Genomic DNA, 21,754 nt, shown 5'->3' on the forward strand with positions numbered 1-21,754 from the left:
CTGATGAAGTAGTGGTCATTTTAGTTGGTCAAGAACTATTTGGACCGGGCAAGATGCATTATAGTACCCTTTTACATAGTCATTAGAGTTCATATGACTAAACATCTTTCCACGACCAAATGTTGAACATCTTGTAAGCAAGCTTTTGTCTTGCCAGAGGTGTTACGTCGATACCATTGTCGAATACGTAACTGAATAGGTAGTAGTTACTCATTCGCGAATATCGAATGAGGAACGTATCTAACTTCACACCGGTCAAAGTTTAAGCTAAGGAGCGCGAATTATGATCTGTATTATAAAGCTCACGAAAGGTTGCACGAGCAGTTCGCTTCCTGGCATCCGTTAGCTAACAATTCATACGTTATTGTAATTTGTAGCCTATTCTGTACGGGTAGTAACTGCCAAAGAATTTGAATGGCGAAGGTTGTTCATTAGTTTTGTGGAGCAAGTTAGTACTTCACATTGTTTGAGTCAGCGAGCGTGAGAAATTAGGCTAGCCTATCATATAATAGTATCGCTTAGGCCTAACGATAGGCTAGCTCACGTAGGCACAGGCGTCTATAGAAAGTTGGAATGCTAACCTAGGCCTAATATGATATTCACTAGACAATTCACGTAAGTAAAGTAAGTCACTTAATATCTTCCGACAAAATACTAGACCTAGCTGGTTGGGCCTAATTACTTTCTGGTTAAGGCTAGTACAGTTAGTGTAGGCCCTAGGCCTAACTTAATTAATTGTCTTTAAATTCCTACCAGAGTAGCCTACCATAGCCTAGGCTATGCCATCTAACACATTCTCAATACACTAACTCGCAACCGGACAAATTAGCTTAGGATGAAAGCTCTCTCTCATTGCTTTTTTTTTCCATCATGACAGGCCGGCTCCTGTTAGATATTTAATTATTTTTATAGGGTTGAAACAAACGTTTTTCAGGGGAGGAAAGAAAGACGGCTTGGCTGTGGAAAGAATTAATTTAGGCTAGGTAGTGAAGCAACTGTACGTAGTAAATGTATCTTGTGATTTAAGAGAGTTTGGTGAAAGAAAGGAACATATTTCAAAGAGACACTTGTAGTAATTGAAGAAACTGGTATTGGTAAATGGGAAAACAACAATTTTATGGGAGGAACCAATTGGAAGGCATATACCTATACTATAGGCTAAAGTTTCTATGTTATTTCATTCCCACAATGAATGCCATACAACCCATAACCACTCTGGATTCCACGCATATTAATTACCCCATGTTGGCATACAAACAAACGGGCCTATTCACAAACACTTTTCATCTTTCAATCACTGAACAGTTACACAAGTACAGTAAGTTACCTGGTCACATTTTCTATTTTCCTTCATACTATCACAACTTTCTTTAGCTTACTCTAGAAAGAAAATATGCCATCAGAGCCTACAGAACAACAGTTACCTCCAATGAAAATAGTATGTTAGTTTCCTTAACCAGTTAACCATGTTATTTTTCACCCTTTACGTTACCTTTCTCCCTTAAATCTTTCCCTACAGTTATTCCACGTACAGTATCAACATCTATTCTTTCCACATAGTCTAGCCAATATGCCTCCCATGAAAAACCTTAGTTAACTCCCCTGAAAATGTTAATTTCCCATGAAAACGTACTTGACTCCCCTGGCTATGATGTAGGGAAAGTAAGTTACTCAACTTTTAGTGGGAGGAAAATAACGTTGTTAGGGGAGGGAACAAATGGCCCCAGGCTAGGCCTACCACCAAATGAAAATGGGAAAACCTAGGCTAGCCTACCAAAGTGGAGGCTAGATAGAGATCAGGACGAAGTAGCTTATCCTAGGCTTGTTATACAAGCTACGGTACTTTGTAAAATGAAATTCTCAAGCAATTAGGCCTAGCTCTGTCACGTCTAATTGATGTTGGTGATGGTTCAAGTATGGAGAAAACTCTCTATGCAAGCTGATGTTACCTAGCGTAGGCAACTAAATTGATATACATGTATTAATTTGATCAACTAGCATAATTTTGACCTGAAGCTAGGCTTAACAGTATTGGTCCAACTCTCGGCATATCTTTATCAGATCATAGACTTCTTTTGATGCCTAAGGCATGATTTTATAGTCGGCAGAACTGTTTCACTGAAACTTTGATTATTATTAAACCGAATTCAAACTTTGCTAAGTTGACCTCTCATTGTTGAGTAATTGTCTTTAATTTGGTTTTTAATTTGAAAACATTGATTAAGTTATGAGGAACACAACTCATGGTAAACACATATTAAGAGTATTGAGAGATATAAGTACAATATATAGTATCTCTGTCCTTGTTCAGTGATATAGAATATTATTACGCAGGTGCTAGAAGTCATGGAAGCACATGAGGGTTTACCATGAATATACCAATATGTTGTTGGTACTTGTGTAAGGCCGAAAAGCCAGTTTTCATCTTTGCTAAGTGTACATGTTGTAGCTTAAGTGTCGGTCCTTATTTCACTTGTCAAGTTTCTTGTTTCAAGAATGATGTTTATTTCAGAAATTTTTCAATTTTCCAGTTCTTCATGAATGTGCTTGTTAAGTTTGTTTAAACTAGTACATGCTCTCAAAAATTGTTTGGCTGATGAAATGTTCTCAAAATTGTGTTCAATTCATTCCTACTATTCATTCCTACTAGTGAACAATGTACAGTACATCAAAGGAAGTTTTGGCATTTTGTGAAGTACTCCATATGTAGGTTTGATAGCAATGTCTAGTAAGGTTCATTAATAAGTCATATATATTGAAAGTATTAAAAATAAACAGGCACTTAGTAACAAAAAGAGGTACAGTTTATTCATGTTTGTAAACATTCATCGGAAAGGTATCTGCATACGCAAACTGGAAGATGATCTTATTGTAAAACTACTAAAAAAAACTACTAAAATTAATTTCACACCATAGGTATATATACAGTATATACATATTGCTTTTATATTTGTCTTTACAGCATTGCATTGGCCAGTGGCCACACTGATTCACAAGAAGACTCCATGAACTGACTAACATCCTGCTGGAGGTCTGAGACATTGAAGATTCTGTAATGCTTCCGTTTGGGTATGCAGTTTACTATAGTAACACAGAAATATTTAAGCTCTGGTATCCGTTTCGTTTATTTCTGCCGTTAAACCACAATGATGTACATTTGTTTATACATAGTTATATCAATGAGGCAGCAGTCAGGGTTGTTTAGGTAGTCAGGGGGAGGGAGGAAAGGGAGGGAGTGGATAGAAATGAGTCTAGTTGCAATGTCTACAGTATCTGCTTTCCAATATATGAAATCTTCTTATCTTTTACAGTACTGTCAGGAAATGTCAGGAAAATAGTGAGTCTTGGATGTCTGTAATGAAGCTGGATCAGGATTAGAACAAGTGGTTGAAAGATCATTAACTCCACCAAATATGAGAAGATCCTTCAAGCCTGTCCTCTACAGAGAGATCTGGAAGTGTTATCTCAAGGTGATTTAACAGAAATTGGAGAAAAAGTAAGATTCAAGGGAAACATCAGTGTGAGCCAGTATCATGAACATCAGTCTTGTCCTCTCAACAGTTGATTGTTGCCAATATCAGTGCTTAATGTAGGAGACATGGTGCCTTAGCCGGTTGGAACCAGTTGGTATTTGGTGTGTTTTTGTGCTTAATGTACGAGACATGGTGCCTTAGCCTGTTGGGACCATTCAGTATTTGGTGTGGTCTGTTTTTGTGTTAAATGTACGAGACACGCCTTAGCATGTTGGAATCAGTCAGTATTCGGTGTGGTCTTTTTTTGAGCTAAATGTACGAGACACGGTGCCTTAGCCTATTGAAAAAAGTCAGTAATTGGTGGGGTCTGTATTCGTGCTAAATGTAGGAGACACAGTGCCTTAGTCTGTTGGAACCAGTCGGTATTTGGTGTAGTCAGGTTTTGTGCTAAATGTAAGAGACACAGTGCCTTAGACTGTTGGAACCAGTCGGTATTTGGTGTGGTAAGTTATTGTGCTAAATGTACGAGACACTAAGTGCCTTAGACTGTTGGAACCAGTCGGTATTTGGTGTGTTCTTGTTTCTGTGCTAAATGTACAAGGCCTTAGCCCGTTGGAACCAGTCGGTATTTGATGTGGTTTTTTTTTGTGCTAAATTACTATTCTTACAGAAAGGCTGAACAAGTTCCATGATATAGTTTGTACAGAGTTACACATTCCACTCATTCCAAGCAACCATGACAACATCAAAATGAAGCTAATTGGTGTCTAAGTTAAGTGGCATGAGATGCTAATTAATGTAGTCTGTTTTTGTGCTAAATTGTTAAGACATGGTACCTTAGTTTTTTGGTATTAGTTTTAAATTAGTGTTGTCTGTTTTGTACCAAATGTAGGAGACATTGTGCCTTAGCCTGTTTGAACCAGTCGGTATTTGGTGTTGCCTGTTTTTGTGCTAAATGTATAAGACCTCAGCCTTAGCTTATTGAAACCAGTCGGTAATTGGTGTGGTGTGTTTGTTCTGCCTTAGTTTATTGATATGAGTTGCTAATTAGTGTGGTCTGTTTTGTGCTAAATTAATGAAACCCGTTGCCTTAGATTGTTGGAATGAATTTGTAATAAGTATTTTGGTTGTCTTAAAGTAATAAGGAATGAGTTGGTATTTAGTGAGGTCTTTTATGAGAGTTGTTCAAACCAGTGTCCAATAACTTTGATCTGACCATGTAATTCCATTTCTTTCACAAATTGCCCCTCTAGAAGAGTACACATCTTTTGTCTCACGGCTGACAGTTTGGTTGTTAACAGGGTTTTACTTTTGCTGTTACTTTGAAGAAAAGTGACCAATTTGTTATGTATTCCTCTCCTTTCATCAGAGATCTGTGGCCTATGTTGCTCAACAAGCCTGGATCCAAAATGATACCGTGAGAGGAAACGTTCTGTTTGGTAAAGATCTCAACTCCACCAAATACGAGAAGATCCTTCAAGCCTGTCCTCTACAGAGAGATCTGGAAGTGTTATCTGGAGGTGATTTAACAGAAATTGGAGAAAAATTAAGTGTCAAGGGAAACATCATTGTGAGCCAGAATCATTAACATCAGTCTTGTCCTCTCAACAGTTGCTTGTTGTCAAGATCAGTGTTAAATGTAGGAGACGCGGTGCCTTTGCCTGTTGGAAGCATTCGGTATTTGGTGTGGTGTGTTTTGTGCTAAACCTACGAGACACTGTGCCGTAGCCTGTTGGTACCAGTCGGTATTTGGTGTGGTCTGTTTCGTGATAAATTAAAGAGACATTGTGCCTTAGTTTGGTGTAATGAGTAGCTAATTAGTGTGGTTTGTTTGTGCTTAATTGAAGAGGAGTGCTGTGATAATTTGTTGGTAATTAGTGTGGTGTGTTTGTATTAAATTTATAAGTTTTGCCTTAGTTTATTGATATGAGTTGCTAACTAGTGTGGTCTGTTTTGTGCTAAATTATTGAGACCTGGTGCCTTAGTTTGTTGGAATCATTGTGTAGTTAGTAATTTGGTTGTCTTAAATTGATGATTGTTGCCTTAGATTGTTGGAAAGAGTTGCCAATTAGTGTGGTCTGGGTTGTAGTAAATTAAAAAGACAGTTGGTTGTTGTCAAGATCAGAAAACTCAAAGATGAGCTGATTTGATGAAAAATCACCAGCTAAGCTGAAAGCTGCAATATACAGTCAAGGTTAGTCATAAGAAAGAAAAGTTCCTAAAAATGTAATATATATTTACTTATGTTTCCATCAGTAAAGTTTCAATCACAGCCTAAACTTTGTTGGAATTAGTTGCTTATTAGTGTTTAATGTTTTGTGCTAAATGTACGAGACTTTGAAGACAATTGGCTAATTTCTTTTGCATTCCTCTCCTTTCATTAGGGATCTGAGGATTATGTTGGTCAACAGTTAGCTTTTCAACAAAACGCCACCCCATCATCCTTCACTCTATTACTTACCCGCCATTTACAAAACGTACACCTCCATGGATACCAACACAACGCTCCCAAGTACACTTTTGATTCATAGTGTGTCTCTTCAAAAGGAGTTCCTATTCTTTCCGTCTGCCGTCTTAGGCTGGAGACTAATTCTTTCTGGTAAGTTAAGTCTATGATCAATTTCATTGTATAGAAGCCATTTAAAACTCATAGGGAGGGGCTGCTTTGCCAATATGACAACCCCTTACCCACCTATAACCGCCCCCCTAGTCGAAAACCTAAACCTCTCTGATTTTGGCATAGACATTAATGACTGAATCCCTGTACAAAAATAGCAGAAAAAGACAAAGTCAAAACTCCATTGAAATAAACCCATCTCCTAACTCCAAACCAACCACCAAAATGTCTGCTCAAACAATCATTGTATCAGGAATCTTACCAGAACTATAAAAAAACCCAGTAACACTTGCTAAACTAATCAATGAAGAAAAACCAAATGCTATGATCTCAAATGTAAAGCATCTTCGTAGTAACAACATCCTAATCACCCCCATGACCCTAAATCTGCAAATATCCTCCTGAAACCATGGACTAAACTAGGCAACCCCAAACCAAAAATCCCCCAAAAAGTAAGACAAAGAAACTTCTCCATAGTACCCTGTGGCATAAACCCTGAAATTCAAATCAAAGATATTGAACAAGAACTCCAAGACCAAGAATACACCCCCAATACAACTTAAAGACTCATTAGTCATGCCACAAACAATCCAACTTGGAAAGTAAAAATAACGTTTGAAGAACAAGAGCCTCAACAATCCCTAATCAAACAAGGTTTCTACTTAGGATACTATAAACACAAAATAGAAGAATACCACGAACCCCCCCCCCCCCCAGATCACTCAATGTTTCAAATGTCAAGTTTTTGGACACACCCACCATACTTGCAAAAATTATACCAGATGTCTCAGATGTGGCGAAAACCACAGAGTTGAACACTGTCCCAAACCAAAAGAAAACACAATGTGCCAATTGCTCAGGGACTCATGCCGCCCTTTACAAAGGATGCCCAAAATTTAAACAAGCTTAAACTGAAGCTAATAACAAACAACAACAACAAAGAACCTACGTGAATGTAACCAAATCTACCCCTAAAATTGAAATAAGAAATAAAATTGCCACTGAAGAAAGTAAAGTAAAGTAAAGTAAAGTAAAATTTATTGATATCAATCATAAAATGAAGACATAATAAAATGGAATCCGCAGCTTAAAAATATGCAAAGTATATATACAAAAGTATGATAAAAATTACAACTAGTTATGTGACAATTCAAAAGCTTAATACTCCTCGGTAAAAAAGAATGTCTAAAGCGTTCAGTACGCATACGAGGTAGGGTATACAACCTACGTGGAATGGTGTAAAACTTATGGAGAGGATGGTCAGGATCAGTCAAAATCCCTCTTACATAATGAAGTACAATATCTTCAATGTACTGATCATCTACAGAATAAAACTTTCTAAAATGTCTGTTAATCAAATTGAGTTGTGTCTTGAAACAGGAAGAGAGCCACACAGGAGCACAATAGACCATGAGGGAAAGCACCATGGAACGGAAGAGCCAAAGCTGTTACTCATATTCTAGACCGAATCCTCCCAACCTATAAATACAATATAGCCGCTGCTTTATTTTCGCAAGTGTAGAGCCTATATGAGAGTCCCAAGTGAGAGTATGATTAAAAATGAGTCCTAAATATTTAAAATTTGACACAACCTCAACCTCACTATCATTAATTATAACTGGATCATGCATCTGAACTGAACGGAAATCAACAATTAATTCCTTGGTCTTGGAGCTGTTAATAAAAAGGTAATTGGTTTCACACCATGCTACAGTCTCTGCAATAGCTGTGTGGTAATTGACAATGCTTAATATCGCAACCTTTGTAATTGAATTAGTACAATACACCTTCCAAAAAGCCAACATTAATATTAAATCCGACGGCCTTGCCAGTTATGCCACCGTGTTAACACTAAAACACCTAAACTTAAATATCCCCAAAACTGTAATTATGGAACATCTCCACCAACCTTCAATATTTAGCCCTCCTCAATCACCTACATGACAAGCACACTCCCTTCTTCGGTCAAGTTCCTCCACCTAAACATCAACAGTATCCTTCCAGAATTAAGCCTCCTACTTAGTATATTCACCAACCACTCCCCGGATATCATTTCGTTAAACGAAACTAAACTAAATACAGATTTCCACCTTAGCATCCCTGGTTACCAAACTTTCAGACACGATATCTCTCGCTCTATGGGAGGAGTACTGGAAGACATCATGATTAGATTTTGGTTTCATTTAATCGATAGGTGGAGGTAGAGGAATTGGACACTCTTGTACAAGATATCAACGGCTTGAAGTAGTCTGCTCAGGCGGCCTCCATTCTAGGTATGTACTTATAATAATAAGCATAATAATAATAATAATAATCAATTTACTGTGTTTGGAAATAAACTTTTTGCTGCTTTGGATGAAGATTAAGGATCTCGTGTTTTTCAAAAGGCAAAATGCAAGATGGACTATATATGAAAGGATGAATACCAAAAAATTAAGAAAAGAAATAGGGTTGGGGGGAGGGAGTCAGGCAGAGACCATCATGCTACTACCCTGTTACTTTTGTGTAGGACCCTGGTTAGTTTAAAAGGAAGAAATTCCTTTTATAGTACCCTTGAGTTTCTGAAAGGTTTCTTCTTTGGGATAACGGTGGAGAGACATATCGATGTTCTCTTTTGGGTCTGATCGTCAGGAAAATGCAGATTAAATTGCCGAGTCCATTTGGAACCTGGGAATTGAACCCTGCTACTGGAACAAATGTTTTCCATCAGAGCATAGACAATGATTCAGAGAAACATGGCATTTATATTAATAATCTGTTGTTTTCTTTCCCAAATTTTTCTCTTTGGTTAAACAATGAGTGAAAAGATTAATTCAGTTGGAAGCAGCACCGCCCCTTTTCACCCCTTTTTTTTGGGGGGGGGTGGAGAGACCTATTAGCGCTTAGGGTGTGAAAATATTAGAATAGGAGTATTGTAGTGGACAGGACAGACAACAGTTATTTTTGCTCGTAGCTGAATGTATGATGTCCAGGGATCACAAGGAAGTATCAAAAGCCCTATCAAAAATGCTGTTTTTTGTACTATCGAAATTTGTCAGAATAAAGAAATTGAAAGCCAAAATAAAAAGAGTTTATCTGGCCTTGTAGACTGCGATTGAACCAGTCTCTGTCTTCTCCAAATAATAGAAAGTGGGTATCCATTTCTGTTTGTGACAGCAACAACAAAAAATGACTGCAAATTATCAAGTTTTGTAAACTTTCTCTGTTCAGGGATTCAAATCTCAAATTCCACTCCAATATACCCCCTACTTATGAACTGTCAGGTAGCTCAAGCTGACAAACTTACTACAAAGATAAGAATAGGCCTTATGTGGTTCCTAATTGAATGATATTTCTCACAATTAATTGAATTGACTTCCCCCACCCTCCGACTACTCTCACCCATAGAAAATACCCTCCACCCAAGAATACTTTAAAAAAAAGGCCATGGCTTACCAAGAACCTCTTTGCGTTAATTTTCAGATTCCAGTGAACCTTCCATCAGCAAAGGAATGGCGCAACTCGGTCTGAAGGACAATCAACTGCTAGTGGAAAGGCTGGACCGGTACAACGCCAACCAGCCAGACCTGCCAAGCCCAACTTCACAGCATTCCCACCGGACTTAAAGCTGTCACCGTGCAAACCGCTCTTCTTTGACATAGTGCTGAACCATATAGAGTTTCCCTCCTTGGACGAGAAACTGAAACAGAATAAATCGGCCGCGCAGGGGGGTTTGGGTGGGTTCCTGCATGGATGGTGGAGTGGGGGTGAAAAGTAATTCTAGATTTGCCAAGATGTCGGAAAAAGGATCAAAAGATCGCGTCTCTCTGGGATCAAATGCGATCCCCAGTGGGAATGTCAGCAGGTGAATAGGAGTGACATTTTTTACCAACCATGTTATTTTTCTTTTTTTACTCTCTTCTTTGGTCTTCGTTGTTACAGTATGTATGTGTTGGCATTATACAGTTAGATGATTATATCTGCATGTATTGCATGCCGTGGTTCCGGGTACATTCAGGTGAGGCACCCACAGATTGATATATCACATTTCATAAACATCCATCATAAGACCACAGGAATGATTCACGTCAGGTCAAATGGGTTAGTCCAGGTTATTTGGAACTTCAAATCGGTATAACTCCTTTACCCTTAATCTGCGTCCGTGAGGTCTTTTGTATACATAAGCCGGTAGTATTTGGGAGGGCTCTCACTCTTCTCCTGCATGTGCTGTTATCATCTTTTATTTAAGTTTTATTTGATTTTATTTGTTTTTTTTTGATAGAGAAAACTACACCTTGTTGCAATGCAAACACAAAGATGGGGGAAGGCCAAAAAGAATAACACTCACTTTTTTAACGTGGCTTGGCAACAAAAACTTGAAGAATATTCAAAATGGGAATTGGAATTCTATATATTTTAGATTTGGTGTTTGTGTGTTAATCTCGTTTAGAGAAAAAGAAGAAAAAACAGCATCTTTATTTCATGGGGCTTTAAAGTTTTAAAAATGGGTTTTGGTTGTTGATTTCTTGGTCTACAAACATTGTGGTGCTTGACCGACTGACACATTATGGGGATGTTAAGGTGATTGAATTTGATATTGGCAGGAGTTATGGATGGTAGTTGGAAGGACCAGGGGTGGGGGGGGGTGGGTGAGGCGAAGGATCGAGAAGGAGAAATGAAAGTGAAGAGGGAGAATCTTTGAATTGAATTTTCAGTTTGCAGTAGCACAGGTTTACTGATAAGACTTTATTTAGAGAAACTTTCAATAATGCACTCTTCGTGTATATAATTTGGGGTGTGGTAGTCGGAGTGGGAGGGGGGGGGGGTGATTGAGACGGCAGTGAAAGGGTGCAACCTTTCCACATTTATGTTGTTTGTGCTATGGTAGTATCGTTTCCTTTTTCAAACTGGAGGGCAAAAATGTAAAAGTTAAGAGTTATCTAAAACTAATTCAAAATCAGATTTAGTTAATTAATGAAAGTTAAAGAAAATGATATTGATGGTAGCAGGGGTGCCATGGTATTATTGTAAACTGGTGTGAAGTAAAAGGCCATAGGGCATATCCCATATGTACATGTGACTGCTTAGCACTATTCAATAACTGCCTTCCAGGCTGATATTATAAGTAATAGAAACATTATAGAAACTAACTGTCTGTTGTCACCCAACCATCTCAATAGTAGATGCAGGTATCACTAAGAATGTTTATGAAAGATGCATTGCATGTTTTGATTAGTATTTGATAAGGGATAACCTGTTATTGGACAGGTAGTTGAAGGACTGTGGTGGGAGGGATGAAGAAACATCCTGTCCATGAACTGATTTGTCATTAAAAAAAAAATAGTTATTTCCAAGCATCTCTTTCTTTTTTTTACCTTTTACTGGAGTATTGTAAAAGGAAAAGCAGAGGTTGAGTTTGAGCCAGGGACCTTGACATGCAAAAGCAAAAGTCTTTACCACTAGACCATTAGGTGGGCCTCTGGTTTAAAAAGCTTTACAAATATTTAAAGATCCTGCTGTTTAGACTTAGTCATTTTTGTAAAAGATTTTCTCCATTACCCCCTCACCCCAGAATAGCTAGTCAGGGGGAGGGGTGGCGGCGAACTCCATTTGTCCGCGCATGAACCTTGTCAGGGGGAGGGGTGGCGGCGAACTCCACTTGTCCGCGCCTTTACCTTGTCAGGGGGAGGGGGCGGCGACTTCACCTTGTCCACACCTTTCCCCTGTCTCCCCTTCGGTACTCACCATATCCACCTGTCAGGAGGAGAGGGACCGCCCGCATTCGGGATTCACCTTATCCACTTGTCAGAACTCCTTTTGCGAATACTCACCTGGGACTTGAACCGATGCAATCCAAACCAATCGCTTACTGAACGATGGAACTACCAATTGCACCATTTCGGTTCCCTCTGGAGAAACTTCGTTTCTTATATTTATACTTCCACTCCCTCCAGAGAGTAGAAAAGTAAAAGGCTCTGCCTGGACATGAACAGCAGACATGGAGCTTGTCTGGGAATCGAACCAGAGACATGGAGTTTGTCTGTCTCTCTCCAGTCCAGAGCACTACCAACTGCGCCACTAGAACTGTTGAGAATTAATGCTCGTTTCTAATATTTAAACTTCAAAGTCCAGAAAAGAATCAGTAAAAGAGCAAAAATATAAAATGCTCTGTCTGGGGTTTGAACCGGAGACACGGAGTTTGTCTGTCTCTCCAGTCCAGAGCACTTCCAACTGCGCCACTAGAACTGTTGAGCATTAATGCTCGTTTCTAATATTTAAACTTCAAAGTCCAGAAAGGAATGAGTAAAAGAGCAAAAATATAAAATGCTCTGTCTGGGGTTCGAACCGGAGACATGGAGTTTGTCTGTCTCTCCAGTCCAGAGCACTACCAACTGCGCCACTAGAACTGTTGAGAATTCATGCTCGTTTCTAATATTTAAGCTTCAAAGTCCAGAATGGAATCAGTAAAAGAGCAAAAATATAAAATGCTCTGACTGGGGTTCGAACCGGAGACATGGAGTTTGTCTGTCTCTCCAGTCCAGAGCACTTCCAACTGCGCCACTAGAACTGTTGAGAATTAATGCTCGTTTCTAATATTTAAGCTTCAAAGTCCAGAATGGAATCAGTAAAAGAGCAAAAATATAAAATGCTCTGTCTGGGGTTCGAACCGGAGACATGGAGTTTGTCTGTCTCTCCAGTCCAGAGCACTTCCAACTGCGCCACTAGAACTGTTGAGAATTAATGCTCGTTTCTAATATTTAAACTTCAGTCCAGAAAGGAATGAGTAAAAGAGCAAAAATATAAAATGCTCTGTCTGGGGTTCGAACCAGAGACATGGAGTTTGTCTGTCTCTCCAGTCCAGAGCACTTCCGACTGCGCCACTAGAACTGTTTAGAATTAATGCTCGTTTCTAATATTTCAACTTCAAAGTCCAGAAAGGAATCAGTGAAAGAGCAAAAAATCAAAATGCTCTGACAGGGGATCGAACCAGAGACACGGAGTTTGTCTGTGTCTCTCCAGTCCAGAGCACTACCAACTGCGCCACTAGAACTGTTGAGAATTAGTGCTCATTTCTAATATTTAAACTTCAAAGTCCAGAATGGAAGAAGGAAAAGAGCAAAAAATCAAAATGCTCTGACTGGGGTTCGAACCAGAGACATGGAGTTTGTCTGTCTCTCCAGTTCAGAGCACTACCAACTGCGCCACTAGAACTGTTGAGAATTAATGCTCGTTTCTAATATTTAAACTTCAAAGTCCAGAAAGGAATCAGTAAAAGAGCAAAAAATCAAAATGCTCTGACTGGGGATCGAACCGGAGACACAGAGTTTGTCTGTCTCTCTCCAGTTCAGAGCACTACCAACTGCGCCAATAGAACTGTTGAGAATTAATATTCGTTTCTAATATTTAATCTTCACAACATTAGGAGGCAAATAAATAGAAAAGCAAATGCATCCTCTGGAGTTTGAACTCAAGACAAGGAGTATGTCTCATTTCTTTCAGTTTATTGACAATTTCTTTATACAAAACAATAATAAATATGCAAAAATTTTCAACATAACAACTGCGCCACAGTAACTGTTAATTGAGAAATGATAGGCTTTTCAAATATTTTAACTGCAAAACGAGGAAAAGAAATACCAAATCAATACATCCTCTGGGAGTTGAATTCTAGACAGAGAGTTTGTCTTACTTTCTAAGTACATAGCACTAACCACTGTAACTGTTTAGAAATAATTATTAGTTATTAATTGATTGATTGATTTTTTTCACGTGCAAATATACAATGTGAAAGGAAGTCTTTTATAAAGCATACAATAGCCTAACAATGTAAAAGACTTTGGTCAGAAAAGCATTATTTGGACAACTGCTTCCCATCTGGCAAAGACATATCCCTTACAAACAGTAAACCATCGTCGTAAAAGCTTTTTGTCATTAACAATGGTATTATCAATTTTAATAAAATTATTGGGGATTTGCTCACCCAAGCCTTCCGAAGGTTTCTTAAAGGTAGCTAAGCTTACTCAAAACCATACAAATTTGTCCAATGAAGGTATTTTCAAATACAGGAAATATCCTGGTCATGAAAATTACAATTAAAAAGCAACTCTTTACCGGACGGCGACAGAGAGGAATGAAAAAAAGAGCTTCCAATACCCCGTGTTGGCATTATTACAATAACGCTTGACCCAAGAGGTTTTGAGAGCACCAACAAAGCTGTGAACATATATTATTTTTAAACCCCCCTTTTCAATGGGGTTAAACATAGTAAGTCTCCTTTCTTTATCAGTTTTCCCGTTCGAAATAAATCAAAAATAGTACTTTGGATCTTGTCAATAAAATCTTTTGGAGGGCTAGGCAGATTCCTTTGGGACCACGTTTATCCACGTATCTCCCGAACGGAAGCAGATATGGACCTGGGAGTTGCAAATTTGGGCTCCTGAGCATAGGTTACCCCCTGTTACGTCATTTGGGCGAAATCGATTTTGAATCAATTTTGGGTCAGTTTTGGCAAAATCTGCAAATAAGGTTTTTGGCCCCCCACACAACACCCAATTCCAAAATAAACTTCAGATTCGTAATCAGCGTGTCACGAACTACCAGAAAAGATACACATTTATTGCTTTTGCGACATAAAAAAAAATCACCTCAAAGAAAAGTAAGACCGAAAAACTTTTACGACGAACAAGGTTATCAAACCTTTTGTTGTCCCTAAAAGTTTTTCGGTTTTCTATTGTTCCTCTGAAGTTGCAAACTGAGCGAAATAAGTGTCATAAGAGGGTGCTCGACGCATCTTGCCAGTGATACGTGATTTCAAAGCAGTCAAATGAAACCTTTGTTTGTCATCTTGAATTTTATCTTGACATTTATGAATAAATGGGTCAGTTTTGGCAAAAACTGCAAGAGGTGCGTACCCCTTCTATAGGCCTATGTGTTTTTTAGGTGAAAAAAAAAACATTTGTCGCAAAGGCGATAAATGTGTATCATTTCTGGTAGTTCGCGACACGCTGATTACGAATCTGAAGTTTATTTTGGAATTGGGTGTTGTGTGGGGGCGTGCAGGGGGCAAAAAACCTGATTTATGATTTATGAAAAAAATAGAAATCATATGAACAAAAAGCCTTTCCCGGTCAGATAATTACACGAAATTGGTGTATAACAAAGACAAGGGTGTCTTCTACTCCACGTCTAATTTTAATGTCGATGGGTGTTTCAGAGAGGACTAGTGAGGGGGCTAAAAAGAGGGGGTTTTCCAAATTGTGCACTTATAAAGAACACAATTTGGAAAACCCCCTCTTTTCAGCCCACTCTCTTACTGCTTTGGAAGTCATCTTACATGCGCAATGGATTACTCATTTCATAAACATAATATGTGGTATAGTAGCGCGCATGTACGAAATGGAAGGGTGATCCAAGACTACCTTTATGGAATTAGGAATGTGTCCTCAGTCAAAATCTGACAAGTCGGAAAGCTGCTACGAGTATCCGGTGGATTATCATCTTCGCTATATGGTGCATTCGGGATATGATCCTCGACTGATGAAGTATTGATATTTTTCTGTCGACCACAGCTTTTTCGAGTCAAAGTAAGAATTTTAGCTATTTTAGTTATACTTAGTCTTGCTAACCCTCTACTTACGATATATGGGATAAGGTTTGGCCTAGTTTTGCGAAACAGCATGCTCGTACTGGTACTATCAATTTCGAGTACTGTAGGCCTAGGCTTGACCTGTGCGGGTACGCTATGCACAGTTGAGTGAGGCATATATGTCAACAAATAGTATTTTTGCTGTTACTGTCTTAAACTGGTTATGATTGGAACAGTTCTTGTACACAGAATAGTTCTGGAGCTAAGTCTGGACAGATGTTTTAACTCAATCTCTAGGTTAATAGTAATACTGATACTAGCTTACATAATTGTGATGTGAGAACTGAAATGCTGCATGCCGAAGAATCCAAGTAGGCCCTATTTTGTCCAGGTACCACTACCAGTACCAGGCTATAGTAATACTAGTGTAGAGGTCTCTGATACTGTGATTACTACTTGTATAATAGTATTACTGTAATGAGGCATGCCTGACTGCATTCCCTTTCCTGGAGCTCAGTACTATTATGTGATAGGGACATAGCATGCAGCCTCATGAGAGTTACTGTAAATATATTCAGTTCAGTTGCACACAGACCCTCCTGTTAAGTTGTTCATTTGTCTCAAGATTGTGTTTATGTTGATAGTTTCAGTTACAGCTAACCTGCTCCCCCCAACCTACAACTCCACTCTACAATAGTTTAGGCTAGCATAGCGTGGTACCTGCAGTATTAATAATTATGATATACTTTTAGATCCTCTAGAATTTATGCTTAGGCCTAGGCCTATATGCAATTACAGAAACATTTTTTGCTAAGCTGTATGCATTGTTTTTGTTTAGCATAAAGAATGATCCTCAAAGGATTCCCTTTAGATCATATGTTATTGTACTTGGTGTATTTAGCCAGCGGTTAGGGCCTAGGCGACTTCATTTTACTGTGAAAGATGTGGTGCACAAGACCACCTTCAAAATACTAAAACTCTTGTTGTAGCTTTTTTGATCACTACTTTCTTAAAGTATGATAGGTGTTATTGTTGGTGTGCACACCTGTATAATTACGTTAATATTGGCTATTATTATGTGCCTTTTTGTGTGGCAGTCTTATGTGTTGCGTAGTCTATTTATAAACTCATCAGCATGTTATGTAATATATGTCAATACAGCCAAGCAGTGGTTATCACTTTGATCTATTAGAGTGATTTCCAACAGGTGCGGTTGGTAATTGGTTTGAAATGTTTCTGAAAAATTGATGCAAAGTTATATAAACCCAACTTGAAGACTAGTAGCAGTATTTTACTACTTGTTTTGTCCATTTCAGCCAACTTCATGTCAGGATTGTCATCAATGTATCTACGCCAGGCCTTTCCTGGCCTGCTGAGATTGACAGTAGGACCCTGTACAAGATCCTACCATGTTACACCTCAGATATGTAGTAAATGTGGCGTGGGGCTGACCAGTAAATCTGTATCTAAACAGGTAAGATAAGTGATCAAATTTGTGTTGAGTGTTAAAAGACTGTATTTCGATTATTTTCTGCTGTAAAATCTGTCCCTGAAAACTGTGTAGTGCCCACTGTCGTCCCTGTTGTTCCACAGTGCAGTATTCAGCATTGCTTAAATATGCAGAAGATAATAACTCTACATGGTATCTCATGAATATTCTAATGCATTGATCTTTGAACGAACTGTAAGTAATGAATACTGTAAGTAATGAATATATTTCACTGACTATAAATTGTTAATTGTAACTACAGTAGTGCATTGCTCGTACAAATGCTTTCACAGCTACAATCATAGAAACTTATCAGGATCCAGTAGTCATTAGTATTGAAGTTAGTTGTATCCATGGATGTACTAGCAAGTATATTGCATTGTACATGTACCAGCATGATGGGAGAATGACATCACAGGACACTTGAATTAAGATGAGGAAAGGAGCTGATTCATGTCGAGTTTTGAAACTTTCCCTTCTCTGTCGATTCATCATTCTTTGCAGCTTCAGAGGTGTCTCGAATCTACCAAATATCGATCACCAACGCTGTGGGCTTGTTTAAGGGAATCAAGTTCTGTGCCTCCGAGAATGGACCCAGACATCGAGAGATTGCAGAGAAGCATGAAAGGGATGAGAACATCCAAAGCAGAGAAGTTTGACGGAGATCGGCTCATCTACGAAGTGGGGTCAGCAAATTATCTTCACTTTGTGACGGCGTCTTTCTATGCAACCGCCCTGTTTGGATTGTACACGACTCCCGATTTCATCGTCGGTGCTTGGGAGAGCGACGTCCTCCAGGCTAATACCGTAATGACCCTTGTTATGCTCTTTTCCGGGATCGTTGTCCTGCCAGTTTTATTGAGATATTTTGCCCGTCGTTTGATTTTTAAACTCTACTACAACGAAGCCAGAGATACTTACATAGCCGTCATTTCCAGGACATTTTTCGGCGTCACAAAGACGCGTTTTAAAGGTAGAGACGTTCTCAGCACTCATGAGAATTCCCTCGAACGTATTTTCAGATTGACTTCATTCAAAGTTAACGGGAGACCTTTCTTCGTAAATTCAGGTCTGTTTAAGCTTCCGAGTGATTACAACAGACTAATGGGAATGATTTAAAAGAGTAGAAAAACACATCCAGTCATCAATAAGTGAAATTGGAAGGGGGGTTACATCTGTTCCCCCTCCCCCTCCAATCCCCCCTACTCCCTACCTACAACACCTTCTTGCCCAACACAGCTAAGAAAATATGGTTATTTGAAACAGCTCATAATTGTAATATTATGCAAGCAAATAGTCTGTCAATGACCCAGAATTTTTGTATTTTGCTCAAGTAAATTCTAACTGAAAATGCTGCACTTTTTGTGAAACATAATAGAAATATGTTTGGTTACTGTAGTTGTTCCTACTACCGTTTTCATTAACAACACTTGTTTACTCCTACTGGGCACGGTGATCTTGCAGATGACACTATTGATTTCTGATTTTACCAATACATAATTTCAGTTTCCTATAAATTTGCTCTCTGAAAACTAAACGTGCATCTCAAGATACCATGCATACCGTGGTCGTAATTTATTCCACACAAAGATTCTGTGCATGTCATAACTCTGTTAAATAATTCACATCTCTCTCTCTGCGAGAAGGGCAGGAAAGTTGGTGGAAATAGCTTCATATACGCTACCGTACTTTCACAGAGGTGTACACATTGGTGGTGAATCACCACTGGTGATTGGTCCACTTTAAACGATGCTGAGAATTTATCATACTTTTTTTTGCACAGAACCAACTTGTCCAAATAAAACTGATAACCTTATAAACGGTAGAAGTTTACCAATTTTATTTGAGTTTTAATTTTATTATGAGTTTATCAAAAACGAAATATATATAGTGGATCTCTGTCATAGTCAGAAGCCTGTGCATTTTGTGTCCCCATTATGTAATTTTGTTGTAGGTTTGTTTCAAACTGTGACCGTACATGTAACCGTATATCAAAGCATCAAATAAGCTTAATCAAGCTTATCAAGAAGTGTTTCAACAGGAGTATTAAGACAAATAAACAACAATGCCAGATTTTTTCTTTACAAAAGAATTTTTAATAACTCTTGTTCAATTTTCAAGTTTGCTAAATAATTTTTGTGTTTTACATAGAACTTAGGAATCTTAAATTTCCCAAACTTTCAGATATATTACCAGAGTAAGGAAAAAATACAAAACAAACACAAAATAAAGAGAAATATTTGGACTTCTCTTCCTGATTACAATGGAATACCTCTCCATTGTTTAGATGGCCTGGATTAAAAAAATAATGAAATTATGGTGACAATAAATCAATCAACGACCTCCATAGCAAAGAAAATAAAATTTGTGCAGACTTTCAACAATACATGATTAGTATTTATATGTAGAAAAAGCTTCAAATATACATTACAGAAGGCTTAAAATCCTGTCCTACATTGCCCCTATTTCCCCCTCATCCCTTCCTACTTTTTCCCTTGGCTACACAATACAAGAATTATTTAATATTTTACCATTTATAGACTTTACAAAAATGAAAGAACTTTTCATAGAATTCTAGTACAAGTTGTGTCTTTAATTTTCTCGGAATAGATTAAAACGAATAATTTTCTGAGTTGAACTGAATATGAGATTGGTGCTACAAAAGATGTCATAATACTTGTCGGATAATATGCAGCATCCCCATCTTGAATTTTATTCATGATCTGAGGAATAGATATTTTTCATATTATATTTACAGCTTTTACCAATATCAAATTGGTCTGGTATCTAAACTGACATTAGTGACACACACACGCACAAACATACTTTCTCTTCTGATAATATGATATACAAAACCCATGAGGCTTGCTTGATCACAGATCAGAGCAAACCATATCAGTCTTTTTTATTATACAACAAAGTTCCATGTTCAAAACAACCAATACTCCAGCTATTTTGTAACCAAATAATAATAATATGACAAAATTAATTGAATTTGTTTATTTCATTTTAAATTAAGCATCAAATACTTGTTTGTGATTCCAGTCAAATATTGTCAAAATATTTGGTACCAAAACGTTCTGAACATATATTGGTACCAACCGATAGATAGCTCTCTGACCCACTCACCGGGTGACCCTAATGTCTTGGTTAATCCGGAATTCAGCTTGACAAACAGCTAACATTCGTGATACCCATCGGCCGTGCTTGTGTTTAGTGTCACTACCGAGTTGTGTAATTTGGACGAGACAACATACATGGCAATGTAATTTCAAATTGTTATTTATAGGACATGTTTCCACATTCATGATGCAGTATCATATAGTACTGTAAACCTGGTTCTTGTTTATATTAATTAAACTAATTAAACTAAAACGGACTATTAAGTATCTATTAAGTACACTAAATATCAACACGATACATTGACAATACAGACAAGAAAAAAAACCAAGACACTCTGAAATATCAGATGCTACCTTTATAAGTGTTAGTTAGATCTACACAGAACATTTGCACAGGCTGTCCAACAAAGAAAAACAACCATGAGGCATAAATAGTTCTATTTTACATCATATCTTGTTTTGTGTCTGGTTCCTAAATTCCCAGCATGATTTACTGACATAGCAACAAAGTGCTTGATACAAATGAAACCCCCAAAAATTGTTAAATTTTGGTTACACAAAATTTGTGGTCATCTTCTCTTCAAGCAGTACTGTACATATGAAAGTTTTTCAAGAGACATCTTAAAAATTGAGTTAAAGCTCTGAGAAAATACGCCTCCAAATTTGTGTTTTTTTTTTTTTTTTTGCTTGGTGATATCAAACATCACTCCATTTGAATAACCTGCAAAAGTAACCAAAATTTACCCTGATTATCATGACAGAGTTCTTGAGTTGTAAAGGGGAAAAAAAAAAACTTCACAGAGATGAAAAATTTACCCTGATTATGATGACAGAGTTCTTCTTGAGTTGTAAAGGGAAAAAAAAAAACTTTACAGAGATGAAAATATTTCATCAGTAACAATCATGTGCAACATGTTTAATGCATATTTAGCTACATGGATAGTGATAAACCTGGAAGTCTGGTTCAAACAGGTAAATACTAGTCCATAGATACAACAGATGGACAAAACTTCAGATGATCTCCGACCATCCTCCGAAAGCGTACTTCATCCTCGTGTTTCAAGAGATGACGCAGTGAATGATAGTGTTCCTCATCCTATCAGCGACATTGAGGGGGATGTAAGCCACACAGCCCCCTCAACGGGGTCGAGGTAGTAAACTGGAACTGTTGGTCGCGTTCATTATTCTTCTCCTCTCTACTCGAACCCTATTTGCCATTTGAGAGAAGGTTGAAGAAAAAGACATTGTCAGAGTTGAAGGATTGCAAGTGTCAATAGACCCACCCCCTTCCCCGTCCCCACAGAGACAAGACACCAGTGTGGAAATACAAATAGAGAGAGAGAAAGCTAGATAACATGTGGTTTCACTAACCAGAGAAGCGGCATAATTGGCATGTACTATGTCATTACAGAACAACATACTGGTATTTACATTAGTGGCTGACAAGTCATTCAGCGACATGTACACCACCTCGAGGAACTTGTGGAT

The 21,754-nt window shown here is 38.0% G+C and overlaps 3 protein-coding genes across 20 annotated transcripts in view; 2 read left to right on the forward strand and 1 right to left on the reverse strand.

The window, feature by feature from the left end:
- The first annotated feature begins 236 nt into the window (after window positions 1-236).
- LOC139964461 (ATP-binding cassette sub-family C member 3-like) lies at window positions 237-10,426 on the forward strand. Of its 14 annotated transcripts, none has more exons than XR_011791976.1 (7): window positions 237-366; window positions 2,963-3,069; window positions 3,312-3,470; window positions 4,843-5,043; window positions 5,858-6,072; window positions 8,285-8,363; window positions 9,553-10,426. XR_011791976.1 is itself a non-coding variant. In XM_071966081.1 (6 exons), the coding sequence occupies exons 3-6, from the start codon at window positions 3,414-3,416 to the stop codon at window positions 9,560-9,562; spliced, it is 297 nt and encodes a 98-aa protein (XP_071822182.1). In that variant the 5' UTR covers window positions 249-448; window positions 2,963-3,069; window positions 3,312-3,413; the 3' UTR covers window positions 9,563-10,426. The 14 variants fall into 14 exon arrangements, 1 of the variants encoding a protein (XP_071822182.1); XR_011791977.1 differs by having other exon boundaries at window positions 237-360; XR_011791975.1 differs by having other exon boundaries at window positions 246-480.
- A 5,005-nt stretch (window positions 10,427-15,431) lies between these two features.
- On the forward strand, window positions 15,432-20,958 carry LOC139964531 (transmembrane protein 70 homolog, mitochondrial-like). The gene is made up of 3 exons (XM_071966163.1): window positions 15,432-15,653; window positions 16,972-17,129; window positions 17,649-20,958. Exons 2-3 carry the CDS (start codon window positions 16,980-16,982, stop codon window positions 18,261-18,263), a joined length of 765 nt encoding a protein of 254 aa, XP_071822264.1. The 5' UTR covers window positions 15,432-15,653; window positions 16,972-16,979; the 3' UTR covers window positions 18,264-20,958.
- LOC139964506 (1-phosphatidylinositol 4,5-bisphosphate phosphodiesterase gamma-1-like) overlaps window positions 20,506-21,754 on the reverse strand; it is an 82,217-nt gene continuing 80,968 nt past the window's right edge. For all 5 annotated transcript variants that reach the window (XM_071966125.1, XM_071966150.1, XM_071966141.1 and 2 more), the window contains one exon: window positions 20,506-21,473. In XM_071966125.1, the coding sequence (XP_071822226.1) occupies window positions 21,404-21,473 (70 nt within the window). In that variant the 3' untranslated portion in view covers window positions 20,506-21,403. The remainder of the gene's footprint in view (window positions 21,474-21,754) is intronic.

The sequence above is a fragment of the Apostichopus japonicus genome, chromosome 3 (genome assembly GCF_037975245.1).
Source record: "Apostichopus japonicus isolate 1M-3 chromosome 3, ASM3797524v1, whole genome shotgun sequence".
NCBI lineage: Eukaryota > Metazoa > Echinodermata > Holothuroidea > Aspidochirotida > Stichopodidae > Apostichopus > Apostichopus japonicus.

Bases quoted from the DNA above. Each gene is read 5' to 3' on its own strand.
- LOC139964531 (XM_071966163.1), top strand. From the start codon at position 16,980: ATGTCAGGATTGTCATCAATGTATCTACGCCAGGCCTTTCCTGGCCTG. The intron at 17,130-17,648 runs GTAAGATAAGTG...CATTCTTTGCAG, and splicing joins GTAAATCTGTATCTAAACAG to CTTCAGAGGTGTCTCGAATC.
- LOC139964461 (XM_071966081.1), top strand. From the start codon at position 3,414: ATGAGAAGATCCTTCAAGCCTGTCCTCTACAGAGAGATCTGGAAGTGT. The intron at 3,471-4,842 runs GTGATTTAACAG...TCCTTTCATCAG, and splicing joins TCTGGAAGTGTTATCTCAAG to AGATCTGTGGCCTATGTTGC. The intron at 4,994-8,284 runs GTGATTTAACAG...TTTAATCGATAG, and splicing joins TCTGGAAGTGTTATCTGGAG to GTGGAGGTAGAGGAATTGGA.